The sequence below is a fragment of the Rhinatrema bivittatum genome, chromosome 2 (genome assembly GCF_901001135.1).
Source record: "Rhinatrema bivittatum chromosome 2, aRhiBiv1.1, whole genome shotgun sequence".
Classification (NCBI taxonomy): Eukaryota; Metazoa; Chordata; class Amphibia; order Gymnophiona; family Rhinatrematidae; genus Rhinatrema; species Rhinatrema bivittatum.
In genome coordinates, this window is record NC_042616.1 from 601,155,848 (window position 1) to 601,176,669 (window position 20,822).

Here is a 20,822-nt window from a genome sequence, read left to right on the forward strand (position 1 = left end):
AGCGGGTTAGGAGCGGGGTAAACGCGGCCGCACTTTACTGGATTGACCTGTATGTAAGAAGCTATAGCAGCCTGGTTTGCTGTTTTCCTATAGGTGTATTGATGTTTTAAGGCCTGGTGTAATGTTTGCAGTGCTGCCTTTTCTTAGGTGGTATTGTTTGAGTGCTGGCAGTTGGTACTGTTCAGATATGGGAGGTTTACTCTATGCAATTTCTGTTCAGACAGTAATCTTCCCATCAAGTCATTCTTAAAAACAGGCTTTATCATCTCCACTGTGGATTATGAGCAGTGTGCCATACGCATGCTTTGTCTGTTCGGTGTCACAATGGGAAAAAAAAATTTGAGAACAACTAGTCTAGATAATATAATGTATTGTGCCATGTATCAAGATAGTGTTAAACTATCGCCCTAAAAAGTAACCATGCTGAGCAGCAGATTAACAAAATCCAGTTCTGAAATGTAAGGTACATAATGGGCCACCACACACTTACCTTTACAGTTAATATTTATCTCCATTTCCCCATTTTTACAGCTTTCCAGCAGTTGCTTGACTTCCTCAATATTTCCATTTCTGGCATCATGGAGAAGCCGTTCTTCTGCCTCCGTGCTCATTTCTGAAGAACAGAAGGAAAAACAAAAAAAAAAAGAGAAGTAGTATTACAGAAGAGGGAGCAGACCCCATAAAATTCAGAATGAAACAAGGAATTCCAGTAACCATGTAACTCCCTGCATGCACACAGCACACCCTCTGCCACTTTTACATAAATCCACATAAAATGCCATCCTTCTCCAAAGATCCACGGGTAGCTTTCGTATGGCAAGCATTTCCTTAAAGAGTTTTACGGGTACAGGTTAATCCTCACACACAGACATGAATTATCTAGATTTCCTTTTCCAGACATATCGCAGCAAGACCCACAAGTGTGGTTTTAGTGTAATGGGATGCTCACAGGGCTTGAAAAATTTCAGGTTCAGGTCATTTGGGCACCTAGAATTTGAAGCCAAAATCAGATAGGAGCTGCCACCATCAGCTGCTGTTGTGGTCTGCCTGGCCCAGTGAAAGCAGTGAGGACACAGGAGGGAAGATAACAAAGGCAGGGTGGAGAGGAAGAGGTGCAAGAGGGAGAATGAAGGCATGAAGTGAAGTAATGAATAAAGAATAACAAAAAAAAATTTATTGGTGGGGGGACTTTATGCTCACGCCTAAACTTTTGGCCAGTACCCAAATGTTTCAACATCTGATCATTTTTTCCCTGATTCTGCAAAGTAGTCAAGGCTGGAATAAGTTACAAAGGACCATCCAATCCAGTCTATTACCCAAAAAGGCAAACACCCCTGTGCTACCCGATATTTCAGGTCCTACTGCCCCCCCAACCTGGTCATCTTTTCACTCAACCTGAAATCAAATCCTATAAGTCAAAGGAAGACAGACATGAAGTGTCAGAATGGTCTCTGGTCTGGCAACAGATTTAATGCTAAAAATGCATAGAGGATACAAAAAGCCCAAAGAGATACAATTTTGGGAGTGAAATTTTTCTACATGTGAAAGAGTGGGATCTGAGAGAGATTATAACTAATCTTAAAGTAGCCAAAACAGGTGGATAACGCGAGGGCAAAAAGCAGAAAGATGTTTGGCTGCATAGGGAGGAGGAGATATTGCCCTTGTAAAACCTCACTTGGAATACTGTGTGCAATTCTGGAGGCTGCACCTTCAAAAGGACAAAGAAATTAGAGTGGTGGCTTTGTTCTAAAGCATATGGGGAGACAATGTATACCCTAGAGCAGTGGTTCGCAACCTTTTTTGGCTGGGACACACCTGACAGATGGTTCTCACATGCGTGACACTGAACATGTGACCATCATGGGGCTAAACAAACATGCACTCTGCATCCACAGGAATCCCCTCAACCCCCAGCAATAAGTGCAGAGCAGATCAGATCTAGGGCATTACCCTGTACAACTCACCATACAAAAAAAAAGATTCTGGTTCTGATATCCCAGTAAAAGCAAAGCAAACTCCTTTTACTACCAGGCAAAATGCCTATGCGCTAGTTAAATACCTCACCTCGGTCACACACCCTTTACCAAGTACAGAAAAACCACAAATTATAAATATGGAGACAAACTGGAATGGAAAACCAAAAAAGCCACTCTGCATGCAGTGTGAACCTGGAGAAATGGAAAGAGAAATATAGCACCTAACAGACTCTCAGGATTTGCAATAATGCACACAAACTAACCCGCACAAAGTTACACCTGTATTATGGAACACACTCAACACTACAGTAACAACCCTATCTAAGAAATACAACTATTAAACCAGGCCCTAAACACTAATACATTTCCTATTGGGAAAACAGAATAAGCCAAACTGCTATAGAGCCCCACACAGAAATAATTGTAAAGCTATACTAAAAATGTTACAAAACAGCTGAACAGAATAATATCCAACAATTAAAAACTCATAAAAATGATTAACACATGTCCAAATATCAATAACATTTCAAAACAGCAGACATCACATAATACCCAATAATTAAAATGGCAGTCAATCAAGAAAAATAACCTTAAAAAGCCACCTTTACTTACCCTCTCCAGCAACTCTCCCACTCCTTTCCCTTCCAGGCCAATAGCACCCATGAGAAGCAGCAAGGGCTGCTGAAGCTCTGTCCTCACAATCCTCTTCCTTAGTGCCCACAAGGAGTCACACACACCAGTCATCTCCCTGACCAGTCTCTCCCCCAGGCACACGCTCTCACCAAAAACTTATTCTTCTTTCACTGCAGGGATGGGCTCCAGTTCCGCTGCCATGGGCTGTGGCGGCCTTGCTTGGTCAGGGTTTCCTCTTCTCTACCACAGTCCCATGGTGGCCTTGCTTTGGAGTTCAACACTTCTATTCCTCCCACCCCACCCCCAGGCATTCTGATGCTTGCCTCACTGGCCAAAGGCTTCCTCCCTTCTTCCTACTCCCACTGGCAGGTAGAAGGGAGGAGATTTCCGATTGGCCTGTGCGGGGGGCAGGCAGAATGATGGCGGCTTCCCATTGGGCAATGGGGATTGGAAGAAAGGAGGCTTCCAATTGGCCCATGGGGGCTGGAAAAAGGGAGCAGGAAAGTACAACGGGGCAGCGGGAGACCCAACACCTGCCGGTGTTTGGCAACACACTAGCGTGTCACAACACAGCGGTTGAGAAGCGCTGCCCTAGAGCAGTGTTTCCACAACTAGTGTGCCATGGCAGACGTCCAGTCTGTTTCTTTCCTCCTTGTCCTCAGAAGGTGCTCCTGTACTGGCAGGAGGACCAATCCGCACCTGCTGCTTCCCTCTTAGCTCTCATGTGACATTCTAGGCTTGTGCTTTTTTTTTTTTTTTTTTTATAAACACACACCATTGCAGAGACAACGCACCAGAGGAGGAAGTAGCAGCACCAAGTCCTACTCAGACTTCTGCTTGCTCTAAAGGGGGGGGAATTGAGGAGAGGCAAATGAAGGTGATGCAAGGGCTAGAGGAGCAAGGAAAGTGATTGGACACCAAAGGATAGAAGGAAAGGGAAGAAAAAATGGTGATGCCAGGGGAGGGAGGGGGTGGAAGAAGTTAATGCCAGGGGAGTGAGAAAAGAGGGTATTGATGCCAGTAGGTTGAGTGGGGGGGGGGGGGGGGGGGGGGAGGGAAGAAGATTAAACAATGTCAGGGTAAAGGAAAAGGTGATGCTAGGAGGTGGGGAAGAAAGAAGGGAGGATAGAATGATGATGAAGGAAGAGAAGATTATGGTGGAGGTGATGTGCCACAACACAAAGGCTGAAAATTACTGCCATAGAGGAGAAAGGGAAATGAGACATTTAAATACCTTCAAGGTTTCCATGCACAGGAGATGAGCCTCAACAGAAAGGAGGCTCTAGAATGAAGGCTATGGAGTAAACCCAGGAAATCTCCAAGGGTGGTGATGGGAATTGTAAAGCTAACTAGTTGGCTGGATGGACAGGCTAGATAGGTCATACAGTCTTTCTACTAACATGTTTCAATGCTATGTTTTTATTGCTGAGCCATAAACCCTATGCTACCATCGGAGGGCACGCAGACAGCAGTACCTGTGGAAACTTACTGGCCTCATTTGATTTCACTTAGTATCTAGCTGATACAAAGTAAGTATTAAAAATGGTTCAGCAGTGTCTGTGTGTCTTAAAGGAATCAGCAGTTTTTATTTGGCATGCTCATGACCAAAGTCAGTACACAAAGTGGGAGGGGTAAGCAACTCTCGCTAGTGCACGTGATCTCATGAGATTCAGAAGAATTTGCTGCAACAAGATATTCTCCCTAAAGCAGATCACCACCACCAACTGCTGTAGGCAACCAATGCACTAATTAAGATTCAGGATTATAGAAGGCTCAGATTTTAACCAGAAATGCAAGACAGCTTTCCCTGCAAGTTGCTGAAATAGTCTGACCCAGATGTGCCACTCAAGATACGAGCACACTGTTCTAGATTCTAGCAAGAACAAAACCTAAAACCATTCAAAACTGGAGGCACAGCACCTGCTCCAAGTGCCGAATCACAGCAAACTGAACAAGCAGTGTATAATGAAATATTTCAGACCCACCTGTCTCAAAGCCATGGGACCCACCTCAGCTGCCTTATAACATGTAGTTCCCCAATTAATCCTTTACACATGCACAGGAGAACATCAGCACAAACGAGGGCAAGCAGCCAAAAATACTTGCCCACACCTCAAACTCTGAAGCATTTATCTGTTAATAGGACAGCATGCAAAAGGGAAAACCTCAGAACTGGCCCACTTATGATTACCATAGCCCCCAATTTCCTGCAGAAGATTTTAAGGCTCTGTGACAAAAGTTAGCAGAGTCCCTGGCAAAGTGGCACAACTGCATAAAAGTGAATTTTCATATTAAACAATGAAAATTTCTATTTTAGTTCACAAAATTAAAAGTTTTCCGGTATATTTGGTTGGGGGGGGTGGAGGGAAGGAGGATTTCAGGCAGGAGGGGGAAGAGAGGGGATCAAAACACAGAGGAGAGGAGTGGGAGTAGTGATCACAAGAGGAAAGAAGATATATCCTGAGTGGGGAAGGAAATCTGAGATTAAGTGAGGGAGAGAGATTAAATCAGCTTCTTTCTAACACCAAGCTCTTATCTCTCTCCAACCACCACCCCCCACCCCAAAGCCTGAGCCACTCGCATCCACTCCCATGTCCTCATTCACTTTCCACAGCCTCGTCAATTGTCGAACATACAAACCCTCACTTTCCACTCTTCCCATCCTGCCCCCCCCCCCCCATTCCTTCATTCGCTTCCCCTCTCGGATAGGACAATAGCTGCACCCTCCTGCAGTGCTGTTTCCCTCCTATTCATAAGGAGGGTGGGTGAGGGGATGCCCACTGCCACCAATGCAGTTTCTGCTCCCCCAGTCCACCACACTGATTTTGGCTGGGACTGACCAATTCTGCAGCCCTTATCACAGAGCATCACAGGGGGACCAGGGGTGATTACAATTTTAATCACACCACACATTTACAATGCATGTGGAACTTCTGGCATGCAAGAGCACCAAGTGTCCAGCTTGTTTTTTTTTAAATCACATTTTTTGTATCTGCACAACTTTTTAGCTAGGGATGTGCCATCTATTTCTTTTCGTTTACTGCACATTAAATTATGTGTGCTATAACATGCACTAAATGGATTTCAGTGCACACTATGATGCAAAATGACAATTTTTTTCACACCAGCACTCTGCTATCCCTCACTCACAGCTGTACACTGAATATAAGCACCCAACTTTCCAACCCCTACACTGCTGCCACAGTCTCATAGCTTGTTTCTACACCAATACTGGCCAACAAACAGGCCGATACAGTACAGTGCGCTCCGGCGGAGCACACTTAACCCGTGTTTGACGCACTAGCTTTACCCCTTATTCAGTAAAGGGTAACAGCGTGTCGAAAACGTGCATCCAAACCCCCCCCCCCCCCCCCCCCCCCGAAACATGCAAATGCAAGTCGATGGCCCTATTAGTTATTCCCGCGTGATTCACCAAGTAAAATGTGCAGCCAAGCCGCACATTTCACTTTCAGAAATTAGCGCCTACCCAAAGGTAGGTGTTAATATCTCCATGATATTAAGTCAGAGGATATACAAAAAAGCAGATTTTTCTGCTTTCCTGTACACTTTCCCTGTGCTGGCAGAAATTAAGTAAAAAAAAAAATTTAAGATCGGCCCGTGGCTTGAAAACCAGATGCTCAATTTTGCCAGTATCTGGTTTCCAAACCCATGGCTGTCAGCGGGTTTGAGAACCGACGCAGGCAAAATTGAGCGTCAGCTGTCAAACTCACTGACAGCAGCCGCTCCTGTCAAAAAAGGGCGCTAGGGACGTGCTAATGTCCCTAGCGCCTCATTTTACCGTGGGCCCTCATTTAAATACTGAATCGCGCACACAGGAGAGCAGGATCTCGCCCGCGACTTTTACTGAATTGGCCTGAATGTTAGCAGCACTGGGAAAAAGCCTTGTCACACACAGGGGGTTGATCGCTGACCTTCTAGAGTTTGCAAGATCTAATATGTATAGCCACAAATCAAGGTGCACTTGGACTTTTTTGTTTTTTTTTTTTAATCAGGCCTAGGGTGCTCAATTCAACAGGGATTTCTATAGCTTTCCTCCAGGTCTCCTATCTGTAAGAGAAAGACAGGGTCCCCATACTTTGGTAGCACATATTGAATCAAAAGTGAGTGACCCTAAGCTTCACTTTCCACTGATTTCAGTCCACTTAGTGATCATAGGGTTCAGCTTAGCTTGAAAACTAAAAGAAGTGCCTGCTCTTGGTCTGAAGGATAGTGCCAGGAACACTGCCTCTTAGCTTCCAGAGGATCAGAGTACCCCAATGGAGGACCTCAAGCCTACAAGGATCCACAGGACCAGCTGTGGCCAACAGACATGATACATCATCCAACTTAGCACCTTGTTTATGGCTGCAAATGTCTTTGTATGGCACAAAGATGTACACCACATTAGTATGGTGCCTATTGTGTTTCCTGATCTTGTTTGTATGTCCCATTTTGGTCAACTTTTCCAGAGTGCATCTTCCCTCTGCCTGCCCCTTTCAGCTGTACCTCTCTGTAAGCTATGGCCTCATTTCCTTTCTATGCTTTGGGTACAGTCCTCCATGGCACACCATGAAATGTGTCTTCATGCAGCATCCTGTTACTTCCATCTCTTTTCCCTTCTTCTGAATTTGTTGTTCATGCTTTAATAGACTAATGTACAATTACCTAGAGTTTCTTCTGCCTCTTCCCCCCAGCTATGTAGAGTATGTAACAACCTCAAAGGGCCAATGTCATGTACAGTCCAGGCTGCCACCAGCAGATGCATGCATTCCCTGGGGTTTGCTCTGAAGGAGAATTATCTCCTATAGTAGCTCTGTGCTGCCTTCTAGGTGGATATGTGAAGCATCTTGATTGTCTCTTCAGCCAAGCCTGACTGCTACTCTATCTTGGAGACAAAAGATAATGTGACACCCCACACACGATAGGGGTTGGTGGGTTGTGCCCCTAGAAGAGGGGGGGAAATGTTTTAATACCCAAAAAAGTGAAGTTAAGAATCTTATTTTGGATAACTTTGTGCTAAATGTGCCTATAACTAATGATATGCAAGTGTGAATGCAAGGGGTACGTTCTCAGTGCTGTTGCTGAATAAGAGAATGTGAGGATGATAAAATGAATGCATGAGTGTTGAGATGCTTGAGTAGGGCTGTCTGATGCGCTTTCCAAAAAGACAAGTGCCACAATGGGATTCAGTAATTAAAGCACTCCCTCTACTGCAACTGGACAGAGTAAGAGGAGAGTAGCATAACTCCCTACATTTTCCATTACAATTTCACACATTTTTCTTCCCATAGGAAATAATGGGCATTATGTATACAGATAAAAGGTTACCTGGACTTATTCCTGTTCTAAGGAAAAGTAAATCCATTTGATGGTGATGGACGTGGGATAGGAAGGTATTAGGGAACAGAGTAGTCATGTACCTAATAGGAATGTTCACTGTTTTAAGTCAGTTAAAAGATAATACTTAAGCCATACCATTTACTAAATTCAGCATTTCTGCTGGGACCCAGACACACAGCTACCTTTGTTTCCCTTTCCTGGCATGCTATGCAGTTCACCTACAGAGAGTATAAGCAGCTCGGGGAAGGGGTAAGGATGCCTGTGGTAGAGGGAAAGGGTAGGTAGCATACTGGCACATTAAGGACATGCTCTCTGCCCCCCCTCCCAGATAAAAACTGTTGCAACAATTAGCTTAAATGGTAAATTTTAAACAGTATCTACACCCCTATAATACAGGTGGTTGACTAACCCACTATGGGCAGGAACGGAGCTCAGTATTCGAGAGTCCAGGCAGGCTCCACCAACTACATGCTTAGTTTATCATTTGTGAGATACTTCAAGATTTCAGAGTTTCAAAATAGCATGATCAGCCACCAAATACTTCCTTTCACAACAGCAGATAACTGCCAAACATTGAGTGTTTAGGTATTTGCGTACTGGAGGCTCAAACCTGAAGGTGAATAAAGTCCTAACTTTTTTTTTTAATATATCAAAGTTAGATGTATATCGATTTATGATTTTATGAATTGTTTGCTTTTATCATTGAGAAACTACTTATCTGATAATTCCTTTTCTTTAGGACAGTCAGACAAGTGGGTTATGCACCTCTACCAGCAGATGGAGACAGAGCAAAACTGACAGTATATATACCCCTGCAGTGACAGCCTGCCAGTATTCTCTTCAAAAATCAACTACAGTCTAGCAAAACTTGATTAAAAACAGAAATATTTCAATACTCAGCCTACAGGCAACACTGAGCTCAGACAACAATGTATTAACACTACTCTAGGGACTGGACTAACACTTCAGTAATCCCTGTAACACATGGCCACTCGGGAGGACCACACTACAATCATTCAGCAGCCAAGGGAGGGAAGCTGGATTCATATGACTGTCCTAAAGAAGAGGAAATTATCAGGCAAGTAGTAATTTCTCAATTCTTGGCATCTAGTCAGAATTTAGAGCAAGTGGGATGTACCCAGGCTTTGCCAGAATAGGGTGGGAAGCTGCCCGCGATCCAGTCAAAAACCACACGTGCAACAGCTGATACCTCCTGGGCTTGCACACCCAGATACCACCACCTGGAGAAAGTGTAAAGAGGACCAACATTACAGCTTGGTAAGTGTCAATGAGAGAAAGTTACTCCCCCCCCCCCAAACAACACTACCTGAACTCTAGTGGAATGAGCCCTGACTTGAATAGGTAACTGCTTCCCAGTATCAATGTATACAGCCATGACTACCTCCTTAATTCTGCAAGACCGGTAATTCTTGCCTGAAGGACCTCCTGTATATCCTCATGGAGGGCAACTGTTTCCTGCCATTGCATGTAGTTCTCCCCTAGGTCTCTAGCCCCTCAAAAGAAATAGGCTTTACCCTGCCCCATTTGCAGAGATACCAGACCAGATTTGCTCTTGCATTGGTATGCGAGATGTTTAAGCCCTCATGTCCCTAACTAGGTTCTATCCTCAGGAATTAGATCTAATCAAGTGCTTTATTAGCTTTTCTAGCTCTTCTCAGAATAGTAGCAACCCCCCCCCCCCCAAAAGAGAAGCTTGGAGAATTGTGACTGAATGCCAAGTCCACAGCCCAATTCCAGAGTCAGAGGAGTGTTCTGGCCACAACCCCAGAAACAGCTAGCCTAGAGGATATTCTGATCAGGTTATACATAGTATCTACCACAGAGATGATGGCAGACCAAGCATGCAGTTTGACTCTCAGGCAACTGCTGTATCCAACGCAAGACTGCCTGTGCTACATAGCCTCCACGGCCCATGTAAAGCGGCTTCTTTAGGATCATATCAATATTCCTGTCCTGAGTCTCTTTCCACACTGTTCCTCCCTCCACAGGGATGGTGAAACACTAGCACATCAACTTTTGGGGTATGTGGTATTCTTCTCTTCAGATAGGATACAGCTTTCCCATCACCATATCTCCTCCAAGCCCCCTTTGTGGGATATCCCACAGTCAGCAACATTGGTTTTAGGGAATAAAGAAACTCCCAAGGGCCTTTCCCTATAGCATAGATTTCCTGGGCCACCCAAACACTAGTAATGAAGGCAAAAAAAAAAGCACCTTTTTGAAACCACTTACAATTGTTGAATTCTCCTCAAAGGAGCAGCATTGTCTCTTCCTGTGAGCTCAGAGGTACACTATGCTCTGAATCGTTTGCTGACCAGAGCTCTTCCTTTCAGTCTGGGACTGGAGGGGCTTTAACCTTAAATGTTGTCTTAGGTGTTTAGGGAGTATTACTCTATCCATCCACTCCTGATAAAATGTTCCAATCAATCCCAAAGTACAGCCAAGCTTCGGCACAGCACAACACACATGGTGCATACAAAATCCAGTGAAAGACTCATGGGGTGGGTCTGTCAAGCCCTCCACCAGCTCCTGCGCAAGACCACGTCCCTAGTACATCAAGTTTGCCTCCCAAACCTTTCCTGAGCCCCCTTCCTCTGCAGGCAGTGCCAGGCCTAGCTGTCCTGGAGGCAACAACTCCTGCTCTCTTGGAGCATTTAGAGCAGCATCAGCTGCAGATTTAAGCCCTCCTTCAGCCTTTCCCCCTTCTCAGGACAGGTACTCACTGGGCCTACCTGAGGAGGGCAAGGTCAGGAGCCCCATCGCAAGCCAGACAAAACAAACCGGCAAAAGTGGAGATGCTCTTTGACCTGCAGGCCACACACCTGCAGAGCTTTAAGCTGCCATGCTGGAATGTCTCCAGAGCCATGCTTGTGTCAGATGCACGACACTAATTTCGGTGCTGCTCTCCCTCCAATTCCCGTCCTTCAGTTGTACTGATCACCTCCTGGGGACTAGGGAGGGTAGGTCACCATTGCATTGCTTACTCAGGCTCCCATCTTTGCCTCATCTCACTGGAGGACAGCCAGAGGGACAACCGCAGAGAGAAGAGGTATCAGTAATTGCACCCCCCCCCCTTTTTTCTTTTATAGATGTCCTCTGAGCCCCCTTCCCCTTAGATAGGGGTCCACACTAAGAGGGATTCTTCTTTCCTTCAGGAAAGAGGGATGCAGCTGAACTGGAAAAAAGCAGCCTTTAGGGACTGATGTCATAGCAGCTAAGGGATTCGACCTATGGTCACTCCCCTTATGACCAAAAGCGAGGTAATGAAGGCCGTGTGCCCTCTGTCTCAAGAAGCTGAGAAGTAGGGAAATCCCCATGTACAAGAACTGATGTAGCAGGAGGGAAAAGGAAAGTTCAAAATTCTAGTTTTAACCCATAATGCTCTCAGGTATATCCCATCATGTATTCGTTTGCTATTGAAGATCAAAAGGTCAATCAGGGACTAAGTTCAGTTAGGCCATTCCTTAAGTATGACTCAGACTTTCAGAGTCAAAACCTTTGCAGTAACTGGTCCCCAAATCTGGAATACCCTACACCAAAGGCAACTTCAGAAGAAGCTGTTGAAGACATTGCGTATTGAAGAAGCTTTTGGACTCTAAATTAGTCTATAGATAGTTTAGAGAGACTGCTTTTTTTTTTTTTTTTTAAACCAGACTGTTACAGTTTGATAATTGTAATTTGATTTTGCAGGTCCTGTTTGTTTTATCCAGTATATAGTAAGCAGTCTTCTTTCTATGGTACTGCTCATTAGTTAGCAGGTTTCCTCTCACTGAGCATTGTAGAGGTATGGCATTGTTTTGTCCCTCTGTATGAACAGTTCAATGCAATAATCTAAGCCACCTGGAACAAAGGACAGCATGTAGCCTATTACCTCCACCCAGTGACTGATTTAGGATTTTGCCACACCTAGGCACTGTCATCCCCACCCCTATGCCCAGACTCCAAAAAGCACAAGGTCTAAGGCTTCTTTTGCTCTGCTCCATCTGCGCCACAATTACCTCCAACATCCCTTAAATGACAAGATAAGAGGGAACAGAGTGGTTTTTCTTTGCTCCCCGATATCTACTCTTGCCTCATGTTCCCTGTAGAGACCAGGAAGGAAGAGTCTGGATTAGGGAATAGAGCAGTTTACCTTTACTCTGTCCCTTCCAGCCTGACCCTCCTCTGCATATGGGGGGGGGGGGGGGGGGGGTGCTTGTGATAAGTGAGATTCAGCACAGTTGGGGGACAGCAAATTTTAGGCTGGCCTGCAGCCCCCCAGATTTCTGCCACCATAGGTATAGGCCTAGTGTGCCTATTTGGAAATACAGGCCTGACTCCACCCACACAATAATGTGTCCCTAAATATACTCAATTAGTCTTTATAAACAAATGCCTTCAGAAATGAGCTGAGTCAGAAGGATTCAATTAGTCTCAATTCAGTATAGCAACAGAATGCTAGGAATTAGAAAAGGACTAGAGAATAGAATATCATAATTCCTGTCACTCCATGGTACAACCTCATTTTGAGTAGTGTGCAGTTCTAGTCACCACATCTCAAAACAAAAAACCCCACACAGCAGAATTAAGGTACAAAGAGTAGCAACCAAAATGATAAAGGGGATAGAATGATTCCCCTATGAGGACAGGCTACAGAGGTTAGGACTCTTCAGCTCTGAGAATAGATGACTGAAGGGAGATAAGATAGAGGTCTTTAAAATGAGTAGAATGAGTTAATCTGTTTACTCTTTCCAAAAAAGTACGAAGACTAGGGGACACACAATGAAGTTACCAGTTTGTACATTAAAAAGCAAAAATTCTTTGTTTTAAAACATAATTAAGCTCTGGAATTCACTGGATGTGGTGAAAGCTGTTCGTGTAGCTGCATTTAAAAAAAAAAAAAGTTTGGACAAGTTCCTGGAGGAAAGTCAATAAACCATTAAAGTGGATGTAGTTACGGAAATCCACTGCTTATCCCTGTGATAAGCAGCATGGGCTAGCTATCTAACCCCTTGGGATCCTGACAGGTACTTGTGACCTGGACTGGCCACTACTGGAAACAGGATACTGGGCTTAATGGACCTTTGGTCTAACCCAGTTTGGCAAATCTTATGCTAAAGTATTAAATGTACTACCGTTCACACACTTAAGTTGTAAACCCTTAAGCAGCATTAACTCCTGGTGAGCAGCTGTCAGTCATATTATATGAGAGTCGCTAAATCGAATTAAATCATTCTGGTCAAGAAGCCAAAATGACTTCTGTCACACCACAGGAACCGATGTCTGCTCCATGTTAGTGTGAAACTTTCTGAACGTGGCTAATCCCAGAGAGCCGAGGAAATTAAAAGCATAAAGTATCTCAAGCGTTTACTCACTATGTAGGGAATCTTATGGGCTCCTAAGAGGACTGTCCCGTTATAGGAATAGCCAGAGATAGTATCACTTGCTTTTAGCTCCATGTGGGAAACTGGAAATGGTGGCGTCTCAGGCTTTTTAGTGGGTGGACTCTCTCCCTGGTAAGGGAAACATTTCTATGCTGGCTCCTGTTTTATTTGGTTCTCTTAGGAAAGGACCCTTGGGCCTCTAACAATGAGAAATGGGTATGGAAAATAAGGAGAGGGCACCTTTGTTGGAACCCTTTTTGGTTTTTAGAGAAGGACATTACTCCACCCTTCCCCTCTACTTTTGGTTTACCTATTTTTAAGGATTTAATTTCACGATCTGCTTGATTACCCTGGGTTCCCAGAGTGTTTTTGCCTAGAAAGGAGTGGAGTCTCATCCAGCGAGAACCAATGAGGCTGCTTACTATTTAGCCCTGTGGGAAATGAATCTGCATTCATTGCTGGGGAGAAGGCACCTGTGAAGATGTGCGGCATCCATTAGGTGTAAACCAAATACCCTCACTGGGATATTGAGGAAAGGAACGATGAGATATCATCCTGCTATCAATTATGGGAGCAAAGAGGAGATGAAGTACATTAGTCCTGGGGGAATTCTGCACTACTGCAGAGCACAGAGTTTTGCACAAAATGCACCCCCCCCCCCCCGCGCAGAATTGCCAAATTCTGTGCAGAAAATGGTAGGAGACCCCGGCATGCTGTGAATGGCACACGTGAAGAGGAAGGCCCCTGCGCGCCAAGGAGGGGAGGGCGAGAGAGAGCAAGTGCAGGGGAGGGTGGAATGCTTGAGTGTGGGTGCCAGAAAGAGGGAGCCTATATAAGGAGATTGTGGAGTGTGTGAGAGAGACTGGGAGCACATATGTATGAAGAAGGGATCGTATGTGAGGGTCTAGCCTGTGTATGTGTGAGACAGAGCCTGTGTGAAGGGGTGCAAGAGAAAGACATAGGTAGCCTGTGTGAGGCTGAATGTGTGAGAAAGGAAGCTTGTATGGGTGTGTATGCAAGAGAGAGGGACCCTGTGTGAGGGCATGTGTGCAAGAGAGTGAGGGAGCCTGTATGAGGATGTGTGTAAGTGTACTAGAGAAAGGGAGCTTATGTGAGGGGCAATACTGAGAACAGGGTCAAACTCTGGGACTGGCAATAGAGTAGAAGGGGAGAGATACTGGCAGGTGGAGGATTGGGGCCTGAGAGGGCAAAGTGGCCAGGGGAGTAGGGAGAGCAAGTGGGACACTTACAGTGAATTTCTAGGGAAATTCTGCATCAGTAAATAATAATTGTCTATTAATTTAAAATGTAATTAAAGACTCATGTAAATTGTGTTATTTTAACCAATAAAGTTCACAGAATTTAAAGTTTTTGTATGCAGAATTCCCCCAGGAGAAACACTGAAACAGATATAGCTAAATTGTGTTAACATCCTCTCCAAAGATTGGAAGTTACCAAAATTACACCATTTATTTGAAATGGAATAGGAATAAAAGAATTGGGTTTAATTGAATGTGTCGATTAGGAGCAAGCTCACAAGTTTATTGAAGATTGTGCAAAAAAAGACTAATTAAATATTTCAATTGATTTTCCATATTTAATCAGTAAATGTTACATTGGAAACCAATTCAGCTTCCAGTACTATTACTGATGCTGTTTACCAGAGACTGAAATGCTGAATTAAATTATTGCATGCTCAGGGCCCAGGAGATAGTCTTCCCCGACCCTAACAGGAAATATTGGACTTCAGAGAGTCTTAATATCAGAAGAGGACAGTTACACACTTAAACCCATAATCTGAGGTGTGATCTTTGGGGTGCTGGGAAGGGACTGTAGCCCGGGGTTATAAATACTTTTCTTCACTATGTACTTTTACAGTACATGTATATCTTTAAATGCAGCATATACTGTAGCAGATCATTATGCTAAACAGAGCACAATCGACCATAGACAAAAGCAAAACACGTTCTAAATTTTTTCTTCCTGCTTTGTAATTTGATTTTGCATTGTTAGATAGGGCTTCTTATAGGAAATAGTTTCTGTACAAAAACTTACAAAAACTATAAAGCATAGTATTAGTCATAAAAATGAAAGCCAGTGAATCTGTTTATTCTGCTTTCCATTTACACAGCAGCAGAGTCACACTTTACACTTCCACAGTATGATTAAATTATGCAAAGAAAAACGTGATCAGATGCGGTTTCCCCATGGATACCTAAATCAGGACCCCTTTTTAATTTTTACATTGACCAATAAAGCAGTTTTCCCATTTTTGCAGTACACGAGGAAGCGACAATCACTACAAAAATACATATAACTAAACAAGTTACCTAATTACTCCCACCCCAAAAAAAGATGAACCATGAACACTCCAATTACCATGTGCCTTCGCCGAGCACTATCAAGCAAACCATGATCTGCTGCTCTGGTGCAATCACATGAAAAACCTGCGACTGCCAAACGATCCTAAACCCGGAGGTGACACTTACTCAGTTTAACAACGGTAGTGGAGGGATGAGTGGGTCCTATATTCACTACGCCTGAAAAAGAAACTGTCTCGTCTACTAAGAAATATAAAAGATAAAGCAAAAAAAAAAAAAAAAAAAAAAAAAAGGCTTTTAGTGTCAGATTCTATTTCGACCAAATATTAGTTTAATTTTTCTTTACAACTTTGAAATTAGAATAAGTTTTTTAAAAAAAACCATTGAAGTTAATTCTCATCATTCAACATTCAGAATGCAATGTGCAGTTTCAGTGCTTAGACACAGAGCCTCAGACACGCGGGCACAAAAATCGCGAGCAGCGCCCTAACTCCACCACCCCCAATTGCGTCAGAGCTGTGGTGGGAGTTTTGCAAACAACGATTAACGCGTTGGGGAGGGAGGCTGCGAGCGGCGTGTGCCATAGGCGGCTGTCCTGAAAGAGAGGGAGCTCCGTGCACCGCTCAGAGCCAAGGGCGCGCAACACGAGAGGGGGCGAAAGAGGATCGGTGTACGGACGCTCACCCCGCGGCTCCTGGGAGGAAGCAGCTGCCAGCGGGAGCGACCTTGCTCCACCCGTACTCGAGGGAAGATGCTGCAGGAAAAGAACAGACAAGACTAAGCGCGCACAGCCCTCCCCCCTTCCGCTGCTTACTCTTGTTGTCTGGCAGCACGTGGTCAGCCCAACGCACGTGACGGGTGGAGGGGGCGTGGCGGGGCGGGTCTACTCGTCAGCGCCGCTGGGTTTCCTGATTACGCTCGATGGCTGGCAGAGCTGGTGGGTGGAAGCCGAGAAGGGATCAAATTGATGCAGCTGGCGGGAGATATCGTGAAATGCAACAGCGCATTGCTAGGGCGGAAAGTTAGAGCTGCTCGAGATGAGGGTATCAAAACTCGGAGGTTTCTTAAGACCCTCGTTCTCCCTTCTGCTGCTTTTGGTAGATACTTGGGTGATTAGATGAAGCTGCAAGTGCAGTGAATAGGACGACATTGCAGCCAAAAAATATAAATAATAATGCCAGTACGAAAATGTTAAGGGATATGGAAAGTGTGTTCCCGCTGCCTTTTGAAGAATTAGAATTATGTCTTTTTTTTTTTATAACAATGATTACTTGTATAGCATTATTTTTCCAAAAAGCTTCCCAATTAACTTTCTAGTTTAAGACGCCATAAAAAAAACTTTTGGCGTCCTCTTGGGTGGACAACCAGGGCTTATTTTGTAGACAAGAAAGAAGTGGAGCGGGAAGGGAAGGGAGGAGGCCAGTGACAGGTGAGGACTGCGAGGGGGTATGGCAGAGTACCTGTGTTTCTCAGATCCACACAATCTTTCTCACTCCATTTCTAGGGGGGGAACCACAACTAATTTACATCGCCAGCTCTGCTCCATCAGGTGTAGGATAAAAGGTAGCAGAACACCCGTACTCAATCATTCATCCAGAAATTAATCCCTAGGTAATATACATAAAAAACTGTTTAACACATTCAAAACTGGTGAGCAGTAATTCCAATCATAAAGGCCTAGGCTGAAGCCTTAATTATGACGGTCGAAGTGGACCTTGTGTCCGCGGAGACCCTATAATGTGACTAAGGCACACTCGGCGAGCGCGGGTGGGGGGGGGGGGGGGAGGGGAAGAGGGGGTTTTGGAAAGGAAGGAAGGGGGAAGGAAAGGGTTAAGGAGCGCGGGGGGAATGAAAGTCCGTTCGGGAAGGGGGGGGGGGGGGTGGCGAGTACGAGAGAAGGCAACGTAGATCCAAGATATGGAGTGGCAGCCGCTGATTGGCTGACAGGGAGCAGGGAGCATCTGATTGGGGGAAAGTATTTTGAAGTTGGAGGGTCGGTACGGGGGGGCTATCAGTAGTGATTCGGCGGCGGGATTAGCGGGACAATTCGGTTTTTGTCTGCTCTGTGTACTTGAATTGCGTGGAGTTCCAGTCGAGAGGGCTGTTTTCTTTTCCCCGTGAGGCGTGCAGAGAGCGGAAGGAGCCGTCTGGGTCATAGCTAGATCGTGGGCGGAGGCTGAGAGGGAGCGCGGCAGCGAAATGGCGGCGGAGTTCGAATCGGAGGAGGCGGCCTGGGTACCCGGCACTGGCGAGGAGGCGGAGTTTGATGAGGAAGACATTGGCGACTGGGTGAGCAAAGAGCTGGGAGGGGGCGGCGGCGGCCTGGGCGGCGCGGCTTTTGGAAGTGCCGGAGGGAGGGTCTTAGGAAGGGGCAGGAGCCTGGAAGTCCTGCCGATTATTGAGTCAGGGGGTGTTTCAGTTCGGGCGGAACGGGGGCGGTCCATTAGAATTATACGGCCTAGAGGGCTTGGTCGGGCTGGACTGCGGAGAGAGGTCGAGCATCGCGATCGAGCGTCGGAGGCAGGCAGGGGGGATGGGCTGAGCGGAGTTGGTTCAGCTATATGGTCAGATTCAGTGGGAGCGGCAAGAGGAGCTGGGAGAGAGACTGGGAGAGTGCATTTGGGAAGGGGAGATGTTAGATCTGATGATCGGCAGGGTTTTGTCTCAGGCAGAGGGGCTTCACGTGGGGGGAAGGCTAGCGGAGGGTCTGAAAGAGAGATCGACAGAGGTGCTGTTTCTGGCCTTTGTGAAGTCGGTTCTGGCAGAGCGGGGCAGGGATCAGTCAGAGGGGGGGGGGGGCCGGGAGCGGCAAACGCTCTCCCGTATAGGGGACGTAGGCAATTGGGACTCTGGCTGGGGGGTATTTAATAGAGGACAGGCGTTGAGCATGAGGCAGGAGAGTTCTATGACTCTGCAGAGGGGTGAAAGGCAGCAGGTCCCTGGCGGTTCCCTTTCTAGTGATTTATTGCATATGGGCGTGGGGAGTATTGTCAGGTCAGGCCGCGGGAAGGAATCTCAGCCGCAGAACCGTAGAGGCTCAGAGAGGCAGGGTGTGACGGGAGCGCGGAGCGGTTTGGCTGGTGCTGGGCTTTTTTCCCCTGCTGGTGTGCTGTCTTCTCAGGTGGAGTTGTCGGAGGAAGACGGAGAACTACCGGGTCCTTCGGGGCAGGAAGCTTGGCGGAGTCTGGCACCGAGAGAGGATTTATCAGGGCAGCGTGACAGGACGACGCGGGGTGACACAGTAGTGGGGGATTCTGATCCGGCTGGTGAGTGGGTAATTTTTCCTAAGAAAGCTGCGGGGGGTGCTCAACAGTTCAGGAGTTCCGGTGTTAGTGAGGATAGAGGGGAGCACAGGGCAAGTACGGGGCAGTTATTCGGAGGGTTGCTGAGAAAAGCAGATGACATTGACAGTAGCGGAAAAAAGGGTTCTGCTAGATCAGGGAAGGCTAAAAGGAAGCGGAAGAGGGCCCGTTCTAGCTCTTCTGATTCTTCCTCTTCTTCTTCTTCTTCGTCATCGTCCTCTAGTTCCTCAGAGGAGGGGGCGCCAAAGAAGAGTGAGATGGTGGGGGGTGCTACTGTTCGAGGTGCCCCAGCGCTAGTGGCTTTAACGGAACTCTGGGAGGAGGTGCCAAAATCCATTCGCAAGCGCATTTGGAGGAGGCAATTCATAGATATTTTCCAGTTATTGGAAGGTAGGCGGGGGAGGCGTAAGGAAAAGAAGAAGAAGAGTAAGAGTGACCGTTTTCCGGGGGTACAGCAAAAAGTTGCAAGAAACATGCATAATTGGATGAGAGCATTCCTGCGGTTAGCTAGTGTAGTGGGGAAAAAGGATCCATCTCAGTACGGGTCTCTGTTAGCTTACGCAGATTCCATTCTGGCTGCTAGCAAAACTTATGAAGGATGGTCATGGTTAAACTATGACGAGAGGTTCCGCGACAGAATGGAAGAAAATAAATTTATTACTTGGGGTACGCAGGATGTAGGCTTATGGTTAACCCAGATGGCCTCCAAGGCGACGGGTGGGGGGTCAGGCCAGGGTTTGGTATCGGGGGCAAATTCGAATCGGTCCTTTCGAAAAGAGTTCCCGAGCGGAGGGACGGTTAAGGGAGGGGCGGTGCGCAGTGACATCTGTTGGCGATTTAATCGCTCCAATTGCAACTTCCCCGATTGCAAATTCAGGCATGCCTGTTCCAATTGCGGAGCAGCCCACACTGCCTTGCGCTGCCCCAAAAGACAAGGTGAAGGTTCCCCTGCGACCCAACTGGTCAAGGGCGGGAACAAACAAGGGATTTGAAGTAGCAAGGACGCCGGTTCGTATTGCAGCGATGTCGTCTTGGTTAAGATTGTATCCAAACCACGTGGCGGCGGAACTGCTTCTTCAAGGTTTTACAGGAGGCTTTCGCATTCCTTATGAGGGGGAAGGGGTTGTGGGGGGGGGGAGCAATTGTCCGTCCGTACGCAAGTTGTTGGGAGTAGTTCAGAAAAAATTGAGTGAGGAGCTAGTTCTCGGCAGGATCGCGGGTCCGTTCTCGGTGGCACCGTTTCCAAATTTAGTGTTATCACCATTGGCAGTTATTCCCAAGAGAGAGGCGGGAAAATTCAGGCTGATACATAATCTGTCTTTTCCCGAGGGTAAGTCCGTAAACGACGGCATTCCTCGAGAATTATGTACAGTGCGTTATGCCTCGTTTGATTCGGCAGTTCAGGTAGTGAGAAGTTGTGGTCCAAATGCTTTGATGGCAAAAGTGGATATAGAGTCGGCTTTTCGTTTGCTGCCTATACATCCTGATAGTTTTCATTTGCTGGGATTTCGTTTTCAGCAGGGATACTATTTTGATAAGTGCTTGCCTATGGGTTGTTCTATAGCTTGTGCTTACTTCGAAGCGTTTAGTTCCTTTGTGCATTGGGTGGTTCAGATAAGAGCTAGGTCGAATAAGATAGTGCATTATTTGGACGATTTCTTGTGTGTGGGAAGGGCTGAATCGGAGGAGTGTGAACATGTTTTGGGCATTTTCCAAGAGGTGGCGCGGGAATTTGGTATTCCTTTGTCAGAGGGCAAGACGGAGGGACCCTGCACAAAATTGACGTTCCTAGGAATTGAGTTAGACTCAGGGGAAATGGTTTCGCGGTTGCCGGTAGTGAAGGTGGAGCGGCTGCGGAGTTTGGTG

The 20,822-nt window shown here is 46.1% G+C and overlaps 1 protein-coding gene across 1 annotated transcript in view; it reads right to left on the reverse strand.

Annotated features, from left to right (window-relative positions):
- OSBPL1A (oxysterol binding protein like 1A) overlaps positions 1-16,481 on the reverse strand; it is a 546,359-nt gene extending 529,878 nt beyond the window's left edge. The window contains exons 1-2 of the mRNA XM_029591150.1: positions 16,339-16,481; positions 491-613 (exon numbers count right to left, since the gene is read on the reverse strand). Of these exons, the coding sequence (XP_029447010.1) occupies positions 491-611 (121 nt within the window). The 5' untranslated portion in view covers positions 612-613; positions 16,339-16,481. The remainder of the gene's footprint in view (positions 1-490; positions 614-16,338) is intronic.
- Positions 16,482-20,822: the final 4,341 nt, after the last annotated feature.